The 27073-nt window shown below is 35.6% G+C and overlaps 1 protein-coding gene and 1 long non-coding RNA gene across 4 annotated transcripts in view; one reads left to right on the plus strand and one right to left on the minus strand.

Moving 5' to 3' along the window:
* Window positions 1-27073, plus strand: part of LOC115212006 (choline transporter-like protein 2) — a 206067-nt gene that overhangs the window by 66558 nt on the left and 112436 nt on the right. Inside the window, exon 1 of one of the 3 annotated variants that reach the window (XM_029780808.2) lies at window positions 15382-15430. The exons of the other annotated variants lie outside the window; for them this stretch is intronic. Coding sequence (XP_029636668.1) covers window positions 15397-15430 — 34 coding nt within the window. The 5' untranslated portion in view covers window positions 15382-15396. Of the gene's footprint in view, window positions 1-15381; window positions 15431-27073 lie in introns of those variants that run through there. 3 annotated transcript variants of the gene reach the window in all.
* LOC118765320 lies at window positions 1156-26865 on the minus strand. Its single transcript, XR_005001158.1, has 3 exons — window positions 26855-26865; window positions 10926-10942; window positions 1156-1241 (listed from the first exon to the last, which is right to left on the minus strand). It is a non-coding gene; the product is annotated as an uncharacterized LOC118765320 (long non-coding RNA).

Here is a 27073-nt window from a genome sequence, read left to right on the forward strand (position 1 = left end):
TAAAACTTTTGTAACTGCTAAACATTTCAGTTTTTGGGCTAATCGCTTACGAAATTTAACATTAATGGGGTGGGGGAGATTAATAGAGCTGTTTCTATGCAGGGCATTCCACATGACATTTCATGTCGCAGGACACGCCCTACATAAAAGCGTTCCCAAGAATAAAAAAAAATTAGACACTGATTTGTGTCCGTTTCTAAATTGTAAGTTTGAGAGATTTCATTGCTATTTCTAGCATTGGCTTCTGCTTTTGACAATTGCTGTTTTTTAGTAACTATTTTCTTACTGAAAAAATATTGTTTTTACGTTTATGAATTTGTGTTGCAAGATACCTGATGTGAAACCGTGTGTTGAAACAACATAACTAGATTTCTGCCCTCCCCGCCGACTTTGGATGATCATAACTTTGAGAAAAAAAGGATATTTTTTAATGAAATCTTCTACGAATATGTGTTATATCACGTAGATTCCGAATATACAAAACTGGGGGGGGGGGGAGTGGCAAGACTTCCTTTTGTACCACCTAAAACACCCCTTAAAAAAAATCTTTTTTCTACACAGATCCCCGTTTTCGGCTACGGAGAATACGAATCGCCAAAAACATTGGCAAAAATCGGCTTTTTGAAATTATCCCTCCTCCCTCTTACTTCTTCATTTTTAATTTTTTTCATAATTTTATTCGGTTTGACCGGCAGTTTTTTAAAATAATTTCCACGTAACTAAACACTTTTAAACTTCGTATACTGGTAGAATGTGTTTATAAAACATCTTTTTCTCTTGGCTTTATTGAGAAAATTCTATAGTTTGTAAGATGTTTGCTGATTTTTTTCTTCAATTTCTGCAATTTCAACCAATCAATGATGTCTATTGAGGTGAAAACATTCTGTGCCGTATGAATATGTCCCTCGTTTAAGAAACAGATTGGGTTTATTTACATTTGTGAAGAAAAAAAGATACCCTTCCCCCCACCCCTAACCCTAAAATAAAATGAAATGCAATAGATCGATACTAGGGTCATAATTATGGGTTACAATTTCGTATGACAACGCTAGAAAAAACTGCCGTTCAAACCGAAAAGATCCTTTTTTTTTTTTTTTTCAAAATATGCGAAAAAATACGGAGATTATGATTCTGAAAAAAAAATTTCCAAAAATTTTTCAGAATTTTTTTGTTTTTTTTCTTTTTTTTTTTTTTAAATATGCGGAAAAGTACGGAGATTATGATTGTGAAAAAAAATTGTACTCACGGTTAAGGTTAGGAAAAATAGTGAAAAATAAAGAAATTGGGGAGAAGGTGGGGGAGGGCGAATTTTCAAAATGCCGATGTTTGGCAACTTTCCAGAATCTCCGTATCCGAAAACGGGGGTTTTTGGCAAAAAAAAAAAAAAAAAATGGGGAGAAAATGGTGGGGAAGAAGTCTTTCCAGAAAGTGTTTTAGGAGGGGCTGGGGTGGGGAATTTCGGAAAATTCACCGGAGTCCAATTCGTCTTTTAAGAAAATGGATATTTTTAAATGAAATTCTCTACAAATATACCTCGGACTGTGTAGATTCCGAGGACAGGAATTTTGAAGAAAAATAATTAGGGGCTATTTTTGAGAACTGTTCCTCACTAGCGGGTGTTTTTGAACAAGTCCATATTTGTTTCATTTTCTCCGTTTCGTACGCTTGTGCATCCGTAGATTTCTACTGAAGCGACAAACAGTTAATGAAGAAAACTCGTTATGCTAAAAATAACAGCTAAAGGTCTGGTACACAGAAATATGTTATTAAGACGACTTTGCGTTTATTTATGTTTATGAACAAGATCGTCACTTTCCATAAAAATAAATTTTTTTTTTACATATGTGGGGGATCTTTTGAAGTCGGTGTAAAAGAGAAAGAGAGAGCGACTGGATCAGTGGAGCTATCTTTTGAAGTCGGTGTGCAGCGAAAGAATTGATGTGTGTGTGTGTTTGATGGGATGTGGTATGTATGTGAAGTTGTTTTGTTAGTGTGTATGTAAAGAGAGAGAGACAGAGACAGACAGATAACTGAATTTTTTTTTATTCACTTTTTGTAGTGAGTGAATGTGTGAGTGATTGACAGAGAGAGAGAGAGAGATTTTATATGTATGCACGAGTGAATGGCTTCAGTGACATGCACACACACACAGGTGTGTGTATATAAATATATATATATTATATATGAGCAAAACGCCCCTCCCCCGTCCAATGGACGGTGCTGAGTTGTTAAACATTTAAACCAAATTTTCTCAAAACAACTTGTCTGACAGTCCCATAGGCCTCCCCTTTGAGAAACACTGATTTAACCTAAATTTGAGACACCAGCAAAAGAAGAAATAAAAATAGACTTTTTTCCTATTCCAAAGAAAAACGATTTTATTCACACAAATATGCAACCAAAGAGTTTAAAGTACCAGTAATGATAAGGCTGTTGACTGGGAGAACGGTTTTATCGATCGCATTCTCACCTGGAATCGATTTTTACAATCTTTTCAAGACTTATACACGCCCTGATACCGTCGGTATCTACATATCAAATTTGAGCGCAATCGGATGAAGGATGCCCGAGATCCTAGAAGACACACACACAGAACAGATTTTATATAATAGATATACACACACACATCCATGTATATATATATACATATATGTTTATCATTCGACCACAGTAGTGGTTGAATATGTTCTTAAGTTCACCATCGGAGCAGCTTCCAAGCTTCACTACTCATTCAGTTCTCAACTAAACTGCAAATAGCATAACGAGTTTTCCGGTGAGGGTTTCATGAAAAGGAAAAGATCCGCAAACTATTAACAGTTTTAAAGAGGACACCTCCTCAGCTACACTTTGGCATAAATAGTTTGATTTGGTTCAGTAGAAAAAAAAAAGTTACATCAAAATATCTGCTACCTCAAAGGGGCAGTAAGGCACCTATTCATCTTCAATTAACAAAAACTTTTTAATTTTAAATTAAAAGTATACCTTTCTTAGGCTTAAATTATAGAAAACTGCATGAGGAATTCAGAATCACAAGTCGCATTGAACAAAATTTAACGGGAAAAGAGTTATAAGGTAAAATGTTATAAACTTTCCTGTCAGTAAGTAAGGGAGTAACGCTTCAGCTATAAGAATAAAGAATATATTTCTAAAATCAATATTCACTTCCTAAGGCGGCGAGCTGGCAGACAGGTTAGCGCGCCTGGTGAAATGCTCGACTGTATTTCGTCTGTTTTCACGTTTCTGAGTTCAAATTTCGTCGAGGTTGACTTTGACGTATAGATTATTTCATTAATTTTTAACTAAACCCTTTCAAACTTCCGATACTGGTGAAATAGAACAGGGTTTACTCTTAACGTTTGGGACAAAATTTTGTATTTTAGAAGTTATTTCGTCAGAGTGACAATGGACAAATTCGTGTTTGATAAGTGCCAATACACGAAACTCTCAGCTTTTGACTTACTCTCTAACTTCTGCTGATGATATATATACATATATGTGTAAAATAAATCTCATCGCGCAATCGAACCAATGAAATAGCCTTTATCTGGGCGCTCGACACGCTAAAAATAGCAACCAAAGTATCCCCCTACCCAAATAACACGCCCATTGTATGTAATGTCCTATATTATACCTAAAAAGACGATTTGCTTACATGGAAAAATTGAAATTTCAGTATTTTATAAAGTAAAATCTTCAATTAGCGCAGGAGTGGCTGTGTGGTAAGTAGCTTGTTTACCAACCACATGGTTCCGGGTTCAGTCCCACTGCGTGGCATCTTGGGCAAGTGTCTTCTGCTGTAGCCCCGGGCCGACCAATGCCTTGTGAGTGGATTTGGTAGACGGAAACTGAAAGAAGCCTGTCGTATATATGTATATATATATATATATGTATGTGTGTGTGTTTGTGTGTCTGTGTTTGTCCCCCTAGCATTGCTTGACAATCGATGCTGGTGTGTTTACGTCCCCGTCACTTAGCGGTTCGGCAAAAAGAGACCGATAGAATAAGTACTGGGCTTACAAAGAATAAGTCCCGGGGTCGATTTGCTCGACTAAAGGCGGTGCTCCAGCATGGCCGCAGTCAAGTGACTGAAACAAGTAAAAGAGTAAAAAGAGTAAAAGAGTAAATTATCAATTATCTTATAACGGCAATGCCTGGAAAAATCATGGATTACATAGAAAAGAGCGAGCATGAAAAATGATATTCTTAAGATTATAAACCTGGAAAAGTACAGGACAAGTTATTACACCTGTAAAAGTATAGGACAAACTATTACTTCAAGTAAAGTAAAACAATAAGAAACTTTTTACTTAAAATATTGCAGCTAAAATAAAAATTTGAATATTAAGAATTACTTTATTATAGTTTACAAATAACACTATACTTATTTAAGTAGAATTTGGTTAATTTACTACCTTAAATACAGAAAAAAGTGACTAATTAGACAAACTTACAAATTAGCTGAACAGTTTTGTACAATGAATTTAAAAGATGAGAACTGTAAAGAGTGATAAATTAGAACTGGCATTCTTTGCTGCAATATTTTAAGTAAAGAGTTTATTCTTTACTTTACTAGAAGTTTGTCCTATACTTTGACAGGTGTAATAACTTGTCCTGTACTTTTCCAGATTTATAATCTTCAGAATATTACTTTTCATGCTCGTATTTTTCCATGTAATATATATATATATATATATATATATATATATATATATATATATATATATATATATATATATATATATATATATATATAATTATTGACCGCTAGCCACTAAAGCTTTTTATTCTCTCTCTCTCTCTCTTTATTTTCTCGTGTTCCTATCTGTTGAAGAGCGTAGGCTCGAAACGTAAAAAACTTCCTCATTTTCCCGAGCGTTAAACTAATACACCTATTTGTTGTTTACAAACCTGTCTGCGTGTTTTTTTTTTAATAAATTCCACATACATACATCTATGTATACTTTATATATATATATATATATATATATATATATATATATATATATATATATATACACACACACGTCTGTGTGTGTCACTGAAGCCATTCACACGCATACATTATGTCTCACACATACGCACACACCAACACCATTGCTCTCTCTCTCTCTCTCTCTTCACATACACTAACAAAATTTCACATGCACACCCCATTTTCTGTCTCACATAACCCATCAATTCTTCCGCTTGACGCCGACTTTTAAAATAACTTCCGATCCAATCGCTCTTTCGTTTTTGCGCCGAACACATATGTAAAAAATAAAAAACATTTCACAGAAAGCGAAGATCATGTTCAGAAAAACAAATAGCACGTGGTCTACATTGACAATTATGATACTCAAATCGATTGTGTGCCGATTGTTTTTCACTTTCAGCAAAATTCCCAGGTAAACGTTTCTAATAGAAAGGCAGAAGACACTAGAAGCAAAAATAAATAATAGACACGCACAGTTAAATATAGAAGTGTACAGTATAATTTGTTTCATAATCTCTATAGTAAACATGATATTGAATGGATTAATTCCTCGCTTGAACCTTTTTTAATTGTGTGTGTGTGTGTGTGTTAGAAATCTACGGATGCACAAACGCACAAAATGAAACAAATATGGACAACTTGTTCCAAAACACACTCAAGTGGAGACCGGTTCTCAAAAATAACCCCCAGTTGTTTTCCCCTCCAAAATTCGTATGTTCTCGGAATCTACATAGTCCGAGGTAGAGAATTTCGTTAAAAAATATCTATTTTCTTGAAAATAAAGACGAATTGAAGTAGACGCCAGGGAATTTTCCGAAATTCCCCACCCCTCCTAAAACACTTTGCCCCACAAGTTTTGTATATTCGAAATCTACATGATATAACACATATTCGTAGACAATTTCATTAAAAACATCCATTTCTCTGAAAGTTATGATCATCCAAATTCGGTGGGGCAGAGAAATCTGCCTTGAAACAAATATTGTTGTATTTCGGAAAGTGTCGCTGAAGAAGTCACAGATGGGACAAAAGATTTACGGTCAATGGAGATGAATTAGAGTAAGAACGGTAACAGGATCTTTTCGGTTTGAACGGCAGTTTTTTCTAGCGGTGTCATATGAAATTGTCACCCATAATTATGACCTTAGTATCGATCTATTGCATTTCAATCTGTTTTAGGGGTGGGGGAAGGGTATCTTTTTTTCTGCACAAATGTAAATAAACTGAATCTGTTTCTTAAACGAGGGACATATTCATACAGCACAGAATGTTTTTTTACCTCAACAGACGTCAATGATTGGTTGAAATTGCAGAAATTGAAGAAAAACAACAATAAATATCTTACAAACCATAGAATTTTCTCAATAAAGCCAAGAGAAAAAGATGTTTTATAAACACATTCTACCAGTATACGAAGTTTAAAATTTTTTAGTTACCTAGAAATTATGTTAAAAACTGCCGTTCAAACCGAAAAGATCCCAGTAATAAATGAGTGGAGAACAAATATATAGTGCGTGTGTTTATTTAGCAAACAACCAAAAAAAAAATGACCGTCCCGATATGCAACAATATTATTGTTTTATTCTCATTTCATGATTGCATTTCCTTATCTGGATTTATCTTAAACACATGGCCTCACAGTATGTGAGTGATTTGGGGGAATGCAAATGCTTAGGATGTACTTTATAGGAGTGTAATGTGTTTATATTTGTGTGTTATGTGCATTGTTTATGTGTGTGTCTGTTTGTGTACTTTTTACATATACAAACAGGGCATATTAATATACCCCGTTTGTATGGAAACAAGCACCAGCGTAGCTAGAGCGGGGCAGAGGGAGTAGTCCATCCCGAGCGGCACTTTTATCGGGGTAACATAACTTTTGGGTCTGCCGTAGGCAAAGTATTTTTAGTGGGGGCTCAGGGGTGGCAAGCTGAAGGGCCGCACACACTGGCTATGCTAGTGTAAACAGGGTATAGGCGGCGAGCTGGCAGAAACGTTAGCACACCGGGCGAAATGCGTAGCCGTATTTCGTCTGCCGTTACGTTCTGAGTTCAAATTCCGCCGAGGTCAACTTTGCCTTTCATCCTTTCGGGGTCGATTAAATAAGTACCAGTTACGCACTGGGGTCGATGTTATCGACTTAATCCGTTTGTCTGTCCTTGTTTGTCCCTTCTGTGTAGTAAAAATATATATATAAAAAAAAAATATATATATTAATATACCTTCTTTGCATGAGCTCTCTTAATTCCTCACGAAGTTGTAGGCCACTGACATACGATTTATCTTGTGGATTTTGAAACTGACCGCAAAAAGAGAGGAAGATTGCTTCCAGCTCTGAATCAGTTATTTATCAAAACTAAAAAAAATTAAACTTTAAGCTGACAATAGTGGCACTTGAACTCCAGCGCAGAAACCTAGAATGAATATGCTCTAACACCTGTGCCAAGTCATCGCCTTGCACATAGTTACCCATTAAATGCACATGTCACAAATATACGAAGTAGCAAATAAACATACACATCTCTTTTCCCTCATATCATCATCATCGTTTAGCGTCCGCTTTCCATGCTGGCATGGGTTGGACGGTTCAGCTGGGGTCTGGGAACCCAGAAGGCTGCACCAGGCCCATTCTGATCTGGCAATGTTTCTACGGCTGAATGCCCTTCCTAATGCCAACTATATATATGCAGTTAAGTATATGTCTGATCATAGTGCTCAATGCTTTCACATCCATAAAGGGCTTAGCCCCATGGACAACTCATCAGATTCTACAGCCGAAAATTCCGCATACTAGATGTCAGTAGGTTTCAAGAATCACGGGAGAGAATGCTCAATACTTGGGCTCAGCAAGTACTTTTGCTCGTCCCAACAATATACTTAGTTTGAATGCACCTTTAGTGCTGCTGCAATTATATTGACTGAACGACATCTCAGCATGTGCATGGATTTGTTCTTCGGTATTCTAGTTTAGTTTTTCTGTATGTAAGCCAAAGCAGGCATTAAATCAAACATAAGTCTTGTGTTTCAGGGTTTTCTTTACTCCACACACCCCGCTCTCTCTCTCATTTTCTTTTGATGACAATATTTTTGGTCCACCCAACAGCATATTTGGCATTAAATCAAATAGAAGTTTTATAATCCATTGAAATAAGATTTCTTTTCATTTGATTGCAATTAAGAAAGTAATTTGGTTTTGTAAATTGTTTCAATAATTGCCACTGTAAGAGTATAATGGTGAAAAATTACTAAATGACAATTCAAAACAGCAGGGAGGAATTGAGGAAACCTGGTAAGGAACATGACCTGAGACTTGGAAAACCACATCTGACTAGCTGGAAATAATAACCAAATTTCCTCAATTCACACTCTACATGCTTAAAAAGGAAAGACTCCTTATGCAGTGTAGTGTTAGGTATACAAAAATATCATAGCCATGACTGAAAGGGTTTTGATCTGAGGTTTTCTAAATCAAGGTTGATTTGGGATTGAACACACTTTAATATAAAATCAAAGGTGAAGAAAGTGGGTGGTTAGGGGGGCAGTGGCCCTTGATGAAGGTTGCAAAACATTTCCTCCGACCTATCATGCCTGTTAATTAGGGTGAAGGCGCCAATAGCATTTTTTGTCCAGGCAGAACCCTTACTACATTACTGTATGAAATGCAGTGATGCGAGTATGAGGTGTCAACTGTTTCCTGGATTGTTGTGAATTTGTATTCAATTATTGGCATAATATTACAGTTTAGAACATCAACAGCACCAGGGTTAGACCAAGGTAAGAGAGTTCATTGCTCCTCCATAACTTTGTTCAACAATTGAACATTGTCATCTTTGTGTTTTTTCACCCTTTAAGCTCCCACTACATCCACCAGTCAGCCCTGACTGAACAAACCTTTGATCTAACTATTCCAGTCATGTTCACCATGTCCCGCTGTAGGGCATTGTCAATCTTGGACTACAAATCAAGTCTGTATCTGTTTTCAAGATAGTAGGGTAATTTGAGAGAAATTTGGCTGATATTCTCAGTGATCTTGCTGGCTTATTGATATTGTTGTTTATACTATGTTTAACCTTTATTGAACAGACACTTATGAAAGACATTCTAGCCTTGGCCTTATCTTTTTTGCCCTTGTGTCCAGAGAATCAAGGATCACTTTATCCCTCTAGCTCAGCGGTTCTTAACTAGGATCAATGTAAGATTTTGGGGGGTCCATGCAAGCAAAATAATAATTTGTGGGTCCACAGTAGTATATTAAGGGTCTATAGAAAAATTTCATCCTTTTGGAGTCAATAAATTAAGTACCAGTTACGCACTGGGGTTGATGTAATCAACTTAAACCCTTTGTCTGTCCCCTCTATGTTTAGTCTCTTGTGGGCAATAAAGAAATAAGAATGAGAATAGTAATCAAAGGGCTCCGTAGATAAAAATTGATTGAGAACCACTGCTCTAGCTTGTCCTTTTTTTAAAACAGGGTTGTGGAAGTTTGAAGATTTATTTGAATGTTTATTCCTTGCAGGCTCAGTGACCACATCAAGCCTCCTTTGTTTTTGTTTTTTTTGTTGAACATTGATGTGTTTGTGGTGGTTAGGCAATATTATATACACACAAGATATATATATAATGGCATTGTCTGAACTCACATGATCATAGATATAATATATTTGTAAACCGTTGGTTAAAGATAAGCTATGATATTCATTCTTTCTTCATCTAGGGTTCATTAGTGTAACTGTGCCTAGAAACTGGAACCTGGTTCATCTGTTTACTTGCTAAAAATTGTATTCCATAGGCAAAGATCAGGAGCATATGTGAAGTTGAGTGTTTCCTCTTAGAAATCGAAACTGGGTTATAGATATGATGATTTCATTGTATTACTCTTTTTACTCTTTACTCTTTTACTTGTTTCAGTCATTTGACTGCGGCCATGCTGGAGCACCGCCTTTAATCGAGCAACTCGACCCCGGGACTTATTCTTTTGTAAGCCCAGTACTTATTCTATCGGTCTCTTTTGCCGAACCGCTAAGTAACGGGGACATAAACAAACCAGCATCGGTTGTCAAGCAATGCTAGGGGGACAAACACAGATACACAAACACACACACACGCATATATATATATGCGACGGGCTTCTTTCAGTTTCTGTCTACCAAATCCACTCACAAGGCTTTGGTCGGCCCGAGGCAATAGTAGAAGACACTTGCCCAAGGTGCCACGCAGTGGGACTGAACCCGGAACCATGTGGTTGGTAAACAAGCTACTTACCACACAGCCACTCCTGCGCCTATTGCATATTTGAACATTGGGAATTTTTTGTTGCTTTGATATCATTGTTTCCATCACTATAATTTAGACAAACAAGTTTTCTTATATTATTTTAAATTTAAAAAACCCTTTGATTCAATAATAAAATAAATAAAACAGTTGTTAGTTTACTGCTTTTGTTTTAATAAGAAAAAATATGTCAATTCAGATTACACTTTTATAAAATCTACTTTTGACTAGAAATATTGTTTAATCAATAAATGGAATGCAGTTGTTTCTTATCTTTGGGCTTGCATCTACTTAAACAGGCCACGACTAAGATATCCAGATGGCGACTACGATAAGGTTTTCCTGTTTAATTAAATTCTTTACCTCTTTTACTAACTGATTTAATTCATATTTCATGTTTAACACTTTTAAGACAGATATTTTGTGTTTTTTCAAAAAAATTTGTATAACTAATATATTTATATAAAATAATGAAAGTCTAACAATTTTTTGTTCAGCCTTGTTGAATTTTTATGAAAGGTTTCATTTTAAATAACACATCTGAATATAATTGAGGTGCCTTAACTTGAATGATAAGATTTAATATTTTATTGTAAATAGTATTTCCCATGGTAAAACAAGTAGAACAAGGAAAAAAGTTTTATATTGTATTGCCAAAAGCAATTTGTTACTTTGAAACAAAATCTTTTTTAAAATCTAGTTTTACCTGTTTTTATTTTGCAAAATTTGAAAATAAATTTTTCATGGAAGTTTCTTGCTGAAAACATGTGTAGTGATCTCAGGCAAATGACAGTTTAATTTCATTGTTTTGTCACATGTTACTTCAGGGAATGAAGCTAGTCAATACATAACTGTTTTGTACCGATGTCACATGTGTTATTTTAACTAATCAGAAATTAATAGTCAATAAGCTATATTTTGGTTATTTTAGTTCCGATCTTCAAGGGGAAGAGGGATGTGATGAGTTGTGAGGCATATAGGGGAGTGAAGTTATTGGAGCATGCAGTGAAGATAGTGGAAAGGGTGTTGGAGAGGAGAATTCGGAAAAGGGGTGGATGTGGACGAGATGCAGTTTGGTTTTATGCCAGGAAGGGGGACAATAGATGCAGTGTTCAATGTAAAGAGATTGCAGGAGGAATACTGAGATAAGGAGGAGGAGTTGTACATGTGCTTCGTTGATCTGGAAAAGGCATTTGATAGGGTTCCAAGGAAGGTGATTGAGTGGGCATTGAGGAAGAGAGGTGTACTAGAAGTAATAGTGATGAGTTTATATGATGGAGAATTGGATTAGAGCTGTCAGAGGAGTTTGCAGTGAAAGTTGGTATGCACCAGGGACCTGTGTTGTTACTATTGTTGTTTGCAATAGTGGTTGATGTAGTGATGGAGAGTGATTGATAATGGAGATATTGTATGCAGATGACCTTCTGATGAGTGAGATGACAGAGGGATTCAGGGAGAAGTTTTGGAAATGGAAGGAGTTGTTTGAAAGCAAGGGTTTGAAGGTATACCTCGGGAAGACAAATGTGATGGTGAATGGGGTGGAAGAAGTGTTAGGTGGGTCCATGTGGTGTATGTGGGAGGAGGGTCATGGTAAATGCAGTATTGTGTACAAGGTGTGAGAAATGGATTCATATACAATGCCCAGATTGTATATCCCAACACACACATTTAAGATATACATAAATACATTTCTATGGTACGTTAACCAAATGACTTTAGTTATGTAATGTGGCCATGGTTTTAAGTTATGTTGTCAAAGACAAATCAGCTGCATTATCCCGCCAATTTCGGGAAAATAATTGATACTCAGTCGAGCAGCCTGTTCTGATACTTACTGAACTCCATACATTAAAAAGACTGTCTCACACATATACACAAACACACACACACACACACACAATGAAAGACAGCAGAAATTCAACATTGTAAAACGCCCTAAAAACACTGAACAAAAACGTAGCGTCTTTTCATTTGTTGGGAGTAGCAAAGATGTGAAATATCGCAACATGCAAGGAGAAAAACGAAGAAATGTAAATTACACTTACCCAATGATGAAAGAAAATTTTAAAGAATATAAAAGAAAATTATTTATACAAAATGATTTATAGATATACAAACACATCTTTCAATGTATGTGTGTGTTTATTTTTATGTGTATACGTTCCAATGTGTGTGTATGCACGCGTCATTGTCTTTCAGTGTACTGCGTTCAGTATCAGAACAGGCCTGCTCGAATGAGAGACCGGAGAAGATAGAAGCTGTATCAAGATGGCTTGCCAATTATTCATCATATTTACTGATTAGATATAAGAGTTCTTTATACTTTCCACGATTCTCCAGATTCAAAATGACCCTGAAATGATAAATCCTGACGACCTAAAAAATAACCACATCGATCAATCGTTGCAGAATGGATCTGTTGCGTCTAACTTCCTCATGATGTTGTATGCTCTGTTTTTTACACGCATTTAATTGTAAGTGTATGCGAACATTCCCGAATATTTTAAGATCTATCAAGGGTCTTATATGCCTTTGAGAACATTCATGTTTTAGCATAGCCATATATAAATTATTTAAATCATCATTACCGTTATCATTTCAAATAGTTTTTTGTAAACAAAACGACACGTATGGCCAGCAGAATAGCTTATTTAGCGTAGCACTACCAGTTAACCATTTTTTCCCCTTTTCATACAAATTAACCTGAAATTGTCTCCTGAATTTCTTGCTGTAGCTTCGCAAATCAGGTAATTTCGGTGTTGGTTAACTGTCATTTATAATTATTTGTTTCCCTTCAAAGTCTTTTTGGATCTCTTCGGTCAAAGCGAAAAGATCTGTCTTTTTTTTTTTTTAACTATTTTTCAAAATTTCTACTATAACACATTTCAACCATTTAGACAAATATTTCGAAAATCCTAGAGATCTTACGAAAGTAATAGTGCATGTGTGTGTGAATTGCAAATCAGTTTCAACAAAACGGAAAGATAATTTTAGTAAATCGACAAAAGATTCATAAGCTATATATTATTTCTGATTTCAGAATTTTTGAAATTTTGTTCAATACAAGAGGATGGTTAATGATGATAATTTCAAAACCTAAGACAGAGCGAAATAGATATTCCCACGTCACGGCAACATTTGAGCTGACTAATCAAGAATTATGGGATTATTGATATGTTTTGTTGGGTCAAAAAGTCGAACCCATTCAACCATTGAGCCTGTCGCGTTAGCAACATCAATTACAAAGAATTGTTGACAAAGAAGAACTGATAGAAAGGGAGGGAAGAAGCCAAAGCTGTAACATTCATTTTTCTCAAAGTATGCCTTTCGTAGTTATTTTATTGAGATAAAGAATCTTACAGGCATTGATTTTACAGATAGGCAGGAGAGAAATGATAGTTATTGAAAGATAAGTAGGGGAGGACAAAAGATTTCATATGCGTTTTTCTTTAAGCATGCCTAGAGGAAGCAAAATAGAACATGTAAATACAGCAAAGTATCGGATCTGGATGGGTTTCCTTTGAAACAAAGTAACTATTTTATGCAGTGCATGACTTGCATGTCTTAACTGCACGCCACTGTTGTATAGACTACCAACATGGGATCTTTTCATGAAAAGATCCCCAACATGTAATGATGTAAAAATAGTTTACTTAAAATTCAACAAGATTCAAACATCAAGATATTGTATACCATGTGAACTATCCCAAGTCATAGATAAGGCCTCTTTGACAAAAAAAAAAAAAAAAAAATGGCTAATGCCTCAAATTTTGTAGGGAAAAGGAATAAAATTATATAATCTCTTGTCATTTTCAAGGTGAATTAGAATTCCTGTATTATGAAATTAATTATAGAAAATTTCTTTCTCAACATACAAAGAAATTTGCTTGACACTTGATTTTGCTTCTTAACTAGAAATGAAATAGTAATAATTAAATATAAGGGTTGACATTTTCTTAGACAAAATTAAGTCTTGTATAACTTTCAAGTAAATACTTTGGTCTGTTTCATATTTTATTTCAAATTACATTATATTGTTGGTATGTAAACTATTTGCCATAAATAGTGATAAATTACTAACTTCTTTTTAATTAACATTGTTACTCTCAAGTTGTTTGAATTTTTTTCTATAATAGTAATATGAAGGCACTTACATCATTTATAATTTTTTTTAGTTGGTTTTTTTTCTAGTTTTCCATTCACTATTTTAAAGAGAAAATATGGCTTGCTCAAGTAAACATTTTCAACATGTTGCATGTAGGATGACTAAATCAAATAAGGGAATCTTTAGTGAGCAATGTTTAATATTAGTTTTAAGGTACTTTTATTGTACTATATGTGTTTGTAACTTGATGTGCACTATTATTTTTATGATTGCTAAATCAAATGAATGGAAAGAATTTCATAACAGGCCCATATTAGCAGTTTAGTAAAATTATTTATGAAATTGCAGGCCATCATTGGATGTATCATTCATTATCTATGGTCATAGATGTAAGGTAATGACCACAAAAGTATAGTCATGAATACAAGCAGCCTAAATGGGATTCTTCTAAAGGGTTTCTGGAGTAACATTACTTGACAGAGTGCATAGTTCAAAGATTAGGTCAAGCCACTAATCTGCATTGAGAGGTCAGTGTTCTGGTATTATAGATATGTGATTAAAATGTTGCAGGAAAGAATTGTAATATGGATCCTTTAAGCCAAAGCAACTGGTCAGAGACCTAGGGGTAAACCAAAAATTAAATGATTGGATAATATCCATAGTCTCAGTTGGTTACACTTGGGAATCCAGTAGGAAAGTGTAATGATGGTTGCTTCTAATATGTAGAAGTGGTGCCTGAGGACACTATCCCTCCCAGGAATAGTGGGTAGAGAAAATGAATAGATGGATGGTTATAGGCTTAAATTCTAGTCCATTCATTGTTCAATTATAAAGAAGCCACTGTTTAGCTCCCATGATTTCTTTGCAACTTTTTTAGTTTTAGTTCACTTTTCTCTCCTACAACTGCTTGTGATAATAAGTGAAGACTATTTTTTTCTTTGCTGGATCTGAAGAAAGGGGCAGAAACCATTGCCTTTGCAGACCAGTGAAATTGATGCCATTAATGTTCCTCTGAAACCTTTAAGTCAACATTTATGGGAAAGACATGACCAAGGAAGGCCGAGCTTCTAAGAAGAAAGGTAAGTATAGTGATAGTTTGTGGTTTGATGGTGAGGTTGGACATATCTAGGCAAGTGGTATGAGAATGCCTTATAGGGGTGACTTGAGTCCAGCTAGCTTTAAGGAGAAGAGGTCCTTCTAGTAGCAGTAGAAAAGCCAGAAGCAATATACGGTATGTTTATGGACCAGAGACAGGCATATCTGTGAGTGACTTAGTGTAATTCAGTTATGGGGTCCTTCTCTGGATGCACTCTAAGTTTTGTGTGTGTGTGTGTAGCAACACTGTCTCAGATGTGAAAGCAATACTCCCTTGTGGACTCACCTAATCTTTTTGAAGCATCAGTAATTGGTGGGTGCTGAAGTATACACAAGTATGTATCTATATTGAAACTGATTTGCATAATGACATGACACTTATGTTCATACAATAATTACATTATCAGTAAAGCTCATGTTTGAATGAATAAATTTTCTTACATTATAATTACTTGAGTATCAGTGTATCATTCTGAATTAAACCGGAAGGATACTTAAGAAAATTAAAATTAAGCCTACTCTACAAAGTAGCATAGTTATATTACTTTATTTAGTTTCCTTTTGCTTCAGCATGTCTGTAGGTTCTGGTAGTGGTCACAATAGGCAAAAAACAAGAGACATTATCAATGACAAATGTAGTAATTGTTCATACACAAGCTCAAAGAGACCTATAATAATAGATGTTACAGTAGTTCTTTTTTTCTTTAAGATGATATATGATTTGAAAGAAACTTAGCTGCTTTTTCTAGCAAATTGTAGTAGAGAACACTTGAATAACCCTTTTGAGATATGGTGTTTTGGTATGTGTAGCCAAAAAGACCAAAACAGTTTGCTATTGAGATACATCTACAGAAAGACGATCACTGATCAGCTATTACACTTCAAGACCAACCATTCACAACATTTGTTCCATTGGGCAAATAGATCGGCCTCAAAGTCCTTTCATCTTGTATCACTTGGGCCAGTCAATCAGCCTGGGTGTCCCAAGAGGGTTAAAGTACTGTACAGTGGCATCAAACCCAGAATTATGGTTGCAAAGTAAACTTCTTAACCATACAGCTATACCTGCATCTAAGTATATATAGATAAATACCAAGTTAGTCGATTAGAAGGAATTCAAAATGAGTGTGTGGGTAAAGTTTGGCAGAATGAAGTTATGAGAAAAACAAAATTAAATATCAATAGTTTGTCAAAATCTTATTTATATAATCTCAGCTGCAACAGAAATGCAGTGAAAGTTACCATTTTAATACACAGCCATAGAAACCATACCACAATAGACAATTGGAGTCTAGCCAGCTTCATGTCAAACCGTCCAATTTATGCCAGCATGGAAAACGGACATTAAACGATAATGATATCCACTTCTACACTTTGGTAACTGAAATAATGGGTCTTATTCTGCCTAACTTGCACATAGATTTCCCTATCACACTTGTCACCAGAAATGAAGTGGGCCAGTAATTCTTTCTGGAAACCTTTAATGATATTACTTACAAAACAACCCCAACTCCCAAAATTGATTGCATTAAACTCTCCAGTCTAAGAGGTACTCTCTAAAAAGGTTGTGTAGAAACACTTGTTTTTCTTGTCTGCATAAAAATATATTTAAAGAAAACTTTTCCTGGATATATGATTTCTTTTGTTATCACTAACTTTTTTCTGTGAGGTATACTTGCCATCTCAATATGGCTAACCACTAAGGGTGGGTGTTACTGTAGCTTGTAGCCCCAGGAGAGCATCGTCTCCAGCTGGCTATAGGCACCCTTAGTGGTTAGCCATATTGAGATGGCAAGTATACCTCACATTAACTTTTTTCTATTTCTCATAAATGCATGTTTGCTGATTTTGCCTCCATTTTTCTTTCATGTAAGGGAAAGAAGTATTTAAAGTGAAATTTTTTTTGTCAAGAGACTTAAATTTTAAATTCTGTTGTATAAAGATTACATTTTATTTAATATTTCTTCAATATTTATAAACCAGCTGTTTCTACATATTTGAACTTCATCAGTATAGAACACCAGATAGTCAATTCATTGTTATTTACATGGAACAATTTCCATACCATCTGAATTTTTGCCTAACACAGACTGCAAACACATTCAGCATGAACAAAGAAACAGAACTAGTAGTCTGATCGTATATACATTTAAGCAAACACTATTGTATATTTCTGGTCATATGAATTAGAAGAAAGACGGCATTCTTCAGATTACAATTCTTTGAAAGAATGGAGGCGTATAATGTTCTCTGCTTTTACCAACACTATACTTATGCACTAAGTGTATCAGTAGTGAAATTAACCGCACTTTAAATTTTACATTCCCATATCAATGTAAATTGCAGAAAATTACTACTTATTTGACAAAATTAACTCAACTGCTGCTCACATTTTCTAACTACAGCTAGAATTTTGATGATTTACAACTCCTACATGGTTAACATGTAATTCTAAATCGTAACTAGACAACTTGGTCAATTATCCAATTGTTACTACAGTTTTCTGGTAACAGCTGTTGTGTATTGATCAAAGATGTTAACAGCAAAAACTGCAAAGACAAGAAAACGACTCTGCATTTAACAGTCAAGTGAGCTTTTAACAGGAGGGAAAAAAAACAAAACAGTTATTTAAATTCCAGTCAGTCCTGATCAAGCAGACCTTATAAGCAGGCATTTTAACTGTGACCATCAGATCATTTTCTGGCAGTATATCTAAAACTATTTCATCCAACCTGGTCGATCTTTCTTTTACTTTGTAACATTGATCGAGTAGATTTTAGGGATATATAACTGATAGATTGAGTGACAATGAAGAGATTATTTCATTGGCTTGAATGAAAGGATCTGCCTACCTCACTCTCTCTATATTTTATACATACATTTACACACACACACTCACACAGCTAAATATTAAATCTATATAGACATATATGGGGAGGAAAATATTAAAGTGCATTATTTTTTTCAACAAAATCATGAGTTTAAACCTTGTTATATTCCTAAGAGTGTAGTGTTAGACTGTGTCACTACCTTCAAAGTTGTTTTAGTTGATTATATCAACCCTAGTACATTGTCAAGTACTTATTTTATCAACCTTACATGAGGAAAAAGTTAAAGTTGATATGAAGCAATGGGATGTAACTGTACTGGAGCAAAACAAAAACCATCATTTCATTTGTTTGATGCATTGGTTCTTCTAATCTAGTCAGATCTTTCATAATATGTAGGCGCAGGAGTGGCTGTGAGGTAAGTAGCTTCCTTACCAACCACATGGTTCTGGGTTCAGTCCCACTGCATGGCACCTTGGGCAAGTGTCTTCTACTATAGCCTCGGGCCGACCAAAACCTTGTGAGTAGATTTGGTAGATGGAAACTGAAAGAAGCCCATCGTATATATATATATATATGAGTGTGTGTCTGTGTTTGTCCCTCACCAACATCGCTTGACAACTGATGCTGGTGTGTTTACATCCCCATAACTTAGCGGTTCAGCAAAAGAGACTGATAGAATAAGTACTAGGCTTACAAAGAATAAGTCCTGGGGTCAATTTGTTCAACTAAAAGGTGGTACTCCAGCATGGCCGCAGTCAAATGACTGAAACAAGTAAAAGAGTAAAAATATATTATTAACAGGATTTGTTTTGATAACTGTTGTACAATTGTTTCAAAAATTGATATTTAAAAAATAAATACCTATCAATTCCTCAGTAACTGAAATCTAAATGTTTAAAATTAGTAAAAATGTAGTGTTCTTTGTTACAAGTTGAAGAACAACAATACTGTTTTATTTATATGTAAATATATTAGCAGAGCCAATACTCTGCATATCACAGTAACAAGCTACTGGATCAGCCAGTTTCTGTCAACCAAATCCACTCACAAGGCTTTGGTCAGCCGAGGCTATAGTAGAAGACACTTGCCCAAGGTGTCATGCAGTGGGACTGAACCTGGAACCATGTGGTTGGTAAGCAAGCTACTTACCACACAGCCACTCCTGCACCTATATATTAAGTACTTTTTCATTTGAATACCAACATTGTGTGTGTGTGTATGTATCTGCATGTATGTGTATATGTATGTGTTTGTATATACATAGACATACACATTACATACAAGCATGCATACATGGTTGCTGTCAACTCATATATCAGTGTAGCCATCACTGACAAATCAATGTCTACACTAAATTTTAGGTCTAATAAGGCTTACACATCACCTCATTGACCCTCTCCACCCTACTGACATGATCCAAAGACAAGCTGAGGCAAGATATCTAATGTCAATATGATTTGCAGGCTCAAGAACATCTTCAGCATCAAGAACAATCTTCAGCATCAGCAAAAGATCCCCAAAATAACTAATGCCATTCCTTGCACACTGTTTTCTATCAGTGACTTTCTCCTAGAGACATGCTTTAATAAAAGCTGAGGGATGCCTCACTCCCAGTGGTTTTCCAGCATACTGGATACCAATCCAGAATTTCTTGATTGCTTATACTATTACCAGATAGCTGTTGGACCTACATTGGGTTCATCCATCCTCTTGACAGGCCTTTTTTTTAACAACCTTCCTCACCAGGTTAGCCAGGTGGGGGTGCCAGATTAGTTGCTCATGATCACAAAGACACTTCTTTGTGATCACTAAACCACCAAAAAGCTGCAGGCAAATCTCTTCAAACCATAACCAATGCAATCAAATGAGGCATTTACATCAGGGAGGATTCAAGAAACCAATCAGTATAACTTCAGCCCAAATATATTGGTTAGTAGATTTAACCCTTTAGCATTTAAATCAGCCATATCCAGTCAAAATATTTTACCTGTTTTATTTTCAAACCAACTAGATTTGGCATCTTGCACCTACCCTACAATGCCATTCTAAAAGTAAACAGTTTTAATATCAAAATCTTGAAGTTATAAAATTATGTATGATTAATTTCAAAGCAATGAATAAATAAACTTTATATTTGATAGAATAATCCGAATGCTTAAGGGTTAATTTATCATTTGGTTCAACACCACCACCTGACTCTGTGTATCTTTAGCTGAGCCTACTCTGTTGCAAGCATTCAGACCAGGTCTCCCATTTGAGGATACCTTCTTCTCTCTCTCTCTCTCTCTCTCTCTCTCTCTCTCTCTCTCTCTCTCTCTCTCTCTCTCTCTCTTGTCCTAGAGCTCTGTAAAAGAGTCATGGGCACTGCCTTTCCTTTCTGACTGAAAGATTTTTTTAAAAAATACATTTACCTGACAGAAAATGACCCTCATTTTGTAAAATGTCTAGAAACATCTGATTGGAAGTGACTCAGTGTGGAAACAAGAAATGCATGAAAAGTCGACATGTTATTATATACCTAACATGAATAAAAATAAATATTTATTACCAGTATAATATCAAGGGGTTATTATAGACTGGCAGAGTTGATAGTGTTGGAGAGAATGCTTAGTGGTATTTTGTTGCACCAGTTTGTGTTCTGAGTTCAAATCTTGCAGAAGTCAACTTTGCCTTCCATCCTTTTGGGGTTGACACAAATAAAGTACTGATCAAGTATTGACTTGATGGCATTGACTAACAATCTCCCTGTAAAATTATTGGCCTTGTGTCTAAATTAGAAAATTATTTCACCAATAGGTGTGATCTTTGACATAGGCACATGGCCACACATATTGGGGGAAAGTGAACAGTTGACTAAGTGTAACCCTACTTCTTAGCTGGTACATATCATCCCCAGAAGGATGTAAGGCAAAGCTGACCTTGATTCACAAACAGCCAGAATGAATATGCAAAGCCATCTGACATGAATGATAATGATTTCAAACTTAGATGCAAGCCTACATTACCAGTGATAAGATGAACTCTCAACTCCCCAGGCAAACAACTGATACCTTATCTTACAAATTGTGATCATACCATTTTAACATCTGTTTTTGTATCATTTATTGAAAAAGTCTATGTATCATCTCCAAAATGAGTCACTACCCTGTCTCATCTCAATAGAGAAGCTTAATGTTCCCTGATCTAATTTAATTGCTTCATTTGCAAAACCATCCTTGAGCTGCTTCTATGTATACCATCTTGTAAATATTTCTTTTTTAATTGTATGCATTTGTGAGTAGTAGCATTTTACATAACATGTTCATACCAACGCCGTTATATCGTGACTGCTCATAATTTATTAGTCTTCTATTTTCAGCTGTTTTCTTGATAAATGTGTTTATGAGAAGCCAGCATTAAAGCAACTTTTAGATGGCTATTGGCTCTGATGGCTGTGTTGATTATAATGTATAACACAGGGTAACGCTGGCCTTAATACATAATACATAATGTTGTATAGTGAAGCTTGATGACAACAGAAAAGCTCAGTACACAGCACATGTTCAAGATTATGTTTCATTATGCTACTGTGAGTTAATCAATAATCTCTAGATATTTTCCACAAAACTATTGATTATAATGATGATGATAGTCATGAAATATTAATAATTTGGTAGATTTCTGTAAATAATATTTTGCTTTCTTTGTTTGTTTCCTTCTGTGACATAGTATCTATCATCATTATCATCATTGTTTTAATAATCACTCTTCCATGCAGACATAGGTTGAATGAGAGAAAAATCATCATTCACCTCAATCTGTGTTATGTCACTTGTGGGGCTCTAACATCTTGAGATCAGTCCTCAGTGCCTCCCTCTGTGCTTTCCTCTATCATGATGTTGAATATGAGTAAAAGAAAATATTAATTTCTGAATTTAAAACTTATAATGGGCAAAAAAGGATTTTTTAGTCTTGACAGAATACCTCTCTAGTGCCAGTGACATGATAAAAAGCACCTAGTCTCCACTGAAAAGCAGTTAGTGGGAGGAAGAGCATTCTGCTGTAAATACCTATTTCTTTACTACCCACAAGGGGCTAAACACAGAGAGGACAAACAAAGACAGACACACGGATTAAGTCGATTATATCAACCCCAGAGCGTAACTGGTACTTATTTAATCGACCCCGAAAAGATGAAAGGCAAAGTCAACCTCGGCGGAGTTTGAACTCAGAACGTAAAGGTTTAGTCCTAGATAAACTTTGATTGGATGGTCTTCCATCATTGATTTGTGCAATTAAAGACGACAAAAGGCCAAGCAATAACAATGCCTTATTACAGTAATGATAAAAGGATAACAAAGCCTCTCAATATGGTCGCTAGAAATAGCAGCCAAATCCCCAAGTTAAGGAATGATAAACATACACAAGAGACATATAAAGACGAAATACGGCTACGCATTTCGCCCGGTGTGCTGTAAATACGATCGCCAAAAAAGTAAAAGATATTTAACTATAAAGATTAGCAGTTTCCACTGCTATTGTAAATATCAAATGATGGACCATGACAATTGGTAAGACATTGTACTAGAATAAAAAGAAATGAGCATCAAACGGCTATTGTTATTGCCAAATTTAGTTACGTTTGTAAAAAACGCAAATAAATTATTTAGCACAAAGTTTAAAGTGTAGCTTCTATTCTTGCCCTTATGATGCTATCACTACTGTTTTTCACCTGCTGATATAACTATAACTGTTACTTTAAATTATGGAGATGTACTTACATAGCAAGTGACCTGATCTGAGATTGTGTGCTGGAATGAAAACAATTGCAGCGTGGAAGGTGCTTATAAGCCATTTAAGAAACACACAAAATCCGTTAGATTCATTTCAACATTTAAATTTAATTTGTCAAAATATTTTCGTCGCTTTGAGACTGCAACCTGTTCACTGCCAAAATTCCATGCATCTGCATGGAATTTTGTTAGTGAACAGGTCATGGTTGAAGTGAATCTAACGGATTTTGTGTGTTTCTTAAATGGCTTATAAACACCTTCCATGCTGCAATTGTTACTTTAAAACACCCAGATTAATTAATATTAATTGTTAACATTATTTCCTTAGGAGTAGTATTATTGAAATAATGAATTTTGGTGCACTGACTGTTTTTACTGTAAAAATTTTGCAGTTTCTTGATATGGCTGAATTTTATCTTACTGATTTCTATCGAATTTGGTAATTTGGAAACTTGTAATATTCTTTTTGTATGTTAGACACATATTTTTGAAAAGTTAAGCATAATTTTGGACACACATGATCATCATCATCGTTTAACGTCCGTTTTCCATGCTAGCATGGGTTGGTGGTTCGACTGGGATCTGGGAAGCCAGAAGGCTGCACCAGGCTCCAGTCTGATCTGGCAGTGTTTCTACAGCTGGATGCCCTTCCTAATGCCAACCACTCCGTGAGTGTAGTGGGTGCTTTTTACGTGCCACCGGCCTCAGGTGCCAGGCGAGGCTGGCAACGGCTACGATCGGATTGGTGCTTTTTATTTCTAAACTAGCAGTATTGCCCAGCGTTGCTCGGGTTTGTTTTCTTTTCGACCCTTTAGAATTGGAATTTTTGAAAAGTAAAAATTTTGCATTATGTAGCTTTTTATTCTCTTTAAGTGAACATTTTTCTGGTTGAAATACACCGAAAAATGGCGATTTGATGTAAATAATTTTTGATCTTAACATGGTCCGATTTGAACTTTTTCTTCTATGGAATAAAGAGCAAGCTTTCTTCTATCATACTCTCAATTTTGGTCAACTTGTGCCGCAGGGTCTCAGAGGAGATAGTGTTAGTTGAAGGCTACCAAACCTACCATACACAGACAACTACAGCTTTATATATAAAGAGATTTATGAATTTAACTCCCTGCTTCCTATTTCTGACATAAAACAAATATATGGATAAACCAATAGCATTGCATTCAGAGCCAATATAACTGAAAGTTTTGTTAGGCAGAAGTTAAGATTATAGCAGTATTTATTTTCCTGAAATCTAATGTGAGAGGTAAATAATTATTTTGGTTTATAACGAATCTAAATAAATAAGACTATGACTAATTACACATAGCCAGGAGATGAAATGAGAAAGTTATATTATTTCAGTTCAGGAATTTCAGGTTTCTAAATAGAAGTTATGTCTCAACAACAAAAGTGCAAGTAGTCAGCACCTAACTTAATTTATCTTCTTGCATATTATTGTTTGTTTTTTTTTTTGTTTTCCTCTTGAATTGTTTTAATATCACAGTATTGTTTAATTTAATGTCATTGAGATATTGCTTTAATGGAATTTACATTAGTGCATTCTTAACGTCATCATTTAGTAACTTGAAAACCTAGAGGAGTAGTGTTTGCATTGATGTTACTACCTCTGCTTCCATAAGATGGTGTTTTGATTGTCCTTATTTCCTCAAAAGGTTAAAGATTTATATCCTGTAATTGGTACTTCATTGTGTAGCTGGCAAATGAATTTAAGAATCAACCAATATTAAGTACAGAAAAATAGTAATTGTTGTGCTCTGACTGAATCCACCTTGCTTGCTCCCATCGCAACCCTCACCAGAAGTGAGAGCATCTATTTGATTGCTTAATCTGCTAGAAATAGCAGTGAAATTCCCCTTATATCACATTCCATTGATAAAGAGACACATTAGGTAATGTGATCTTAGGTTTCATGCACAAAGGAAAATTACAGGATGGTCAAAAATGGAATGCCACTGATCACAAGTCTGCTTGGTCAGGTTGATATGGAATAAACAACAACAAATAACAGCAGCAGGCATTCAATTTATTCTGTCAAGCTTATTCGGAAATAGACTGTTTGTTCCTTCTCGAGCCATGCCTGGCTCATTAGGGCCGGTTTCCTTGGCGAATAAGTTCCCCACCTGGACGGGACACAGGTCCGTCGCAGGTGAGCTGCAAGATGCAGGAGGAAAGAGTGAGAGAAAGTTGTGACGAAAGAGTCAGCAGTAGTTCGCTATTACCTTCTGCCAGAGCTTCGTGGAGCTTAAGTGTTTCACTCATAAACACACACATCGCCTGGTCTGAGATTCGAACCCGCGATCCCTCAACCGCGAGTCCACTGCTCTAACAACTAGGCCATGTTTCTCTGCAACGGAAATAGACTGGACAGAGGGGGGAATGTCCCATTGCATTTTGGCACTCCATCAATTCATCACTGCATGAGGGAGTATGCAGTATATCCTCAAACCAGACAGAGGCATTGTATTTCCAGCATAATAGGTTTGTGGTTGTACCTCATCATTTGTCCAACTAGTTATGTATATAAGTCTGCATAGCTAGAGCTGACCTAACCTACTTAAAACGTTTAACCATATTCTCTTTTGGTACTCTTTTACTTGTTCCAGTCATTTGACTGCACCATGCTGGAGCACCACCTTTAGTCGAGCAAATCGACCCCAGGGCTTATTCTTTGGAAGTCTAGTACTTATTCTATCGGTCTCTTTTGCTGAACTGCTAAGTTACAGGGATATAAACACACCACCATCGGTTATCAAGCGATGTTGCAGGGGGACAAACACATACACACATACACATATATACGACAGGCTTCTTTCAGTTTCCGTCTACCAAATTCACTTCCAAGGCTTTGGTCGGCCTAAGGCTATAATAGGAGGCACTTGCCCAAGGTGCCACACAATGGGAATGAACCCAGAACCATGTGGTTGGTAAGTGAGCTACTTACCACACAGCCACTCCTGTGCCTATCCACACAGCTACTCCTGCGCCTATATATATAGGTAAGTTTTTGCTATTAGTTTGACTGTTCAAATCTTCTCATTGGCCCTATGTTTATATTATTAGAGTCCACAAATTTCCAATCAGTTCTGTTACTGTTTACATTTATTCCCATTTATATAAGCATATGGCTTTGTAATTAGGGTATTTGGCTTACAATCGTAAGGTCAGGAGTTCAGTTCTCACCAATGTTTTGTGTCCTTGAGCAAGACTCAGTATATCACATTGCTCCAGTCCACCCAGCTGGCAAAACTAAGTTGTATCTGTATTTCAAAGAGCCAGCATTGTCACATTCTGTGTCATACTGAATATCCCTGAGAACCACATTAAAAGTATGCATCTCTGTGGATTGCTCAGCTATTTGCACATTAATCTCACAAGCAGACAATCCCTTTGATCAGATCAACTGGGATCTTCATCGTCATAACTGATGGGGTGCCAGTAATAATAATTTATATCTTTGACACAAGGCCACATATTTGGGAAGGACGTGATCGACTGAGTCAGTCATATTTAACCAGCAAATATTTCATCAACCTTCAAAGGATGAAAGGCAAGGTTGATCTAAGTGAGATTTGAACTTGGCACAAAAAAGGACAGTTTTAAGCAGTACCGAAAGATATTTGATCTGGCATTCTACTGTTTCTGCAGATCCAGTTTTAATTTCTTTAATAAGGATATTAATTACAAAAATTTGACTTGGGACAACACACTACATATCCTAGAGAGAATGAGACGTACATGTTTTTATTATTTCTCAAAAGTATTAGTGAAGATAAAAAAGTGAATTAACTTCAACAAACTGGTATATATCTTGGCAGGAAGTTATCTCTTGCTTTGTGATACAACAACAATAATAAAAAACAATGATTTCTTTTCAATACTAAATTCATGTTACTAAATTAGCTGTACTTACATCAGTAATTATTTTGGTCAGATATAGGTCACTAGTGAAACTGGATTAAGAAATTATTCATGAAGATAAGAGTTTTTAATGATTTGCAGATTGTCA

Source organism: Octopus sinensis, linkage group LG1 (genome assembly GCF_006345805.1).
Source record: "Octopus sinensis linkage group LG1, ASM634580v1, whole genome shotgun sequence".
Lineage (NCBI taxonomy): Eukaryota > Metazoa > Mollusca > Cephalopoda > Octopoda > Octopodidae > Octopus > Octopus sinensis.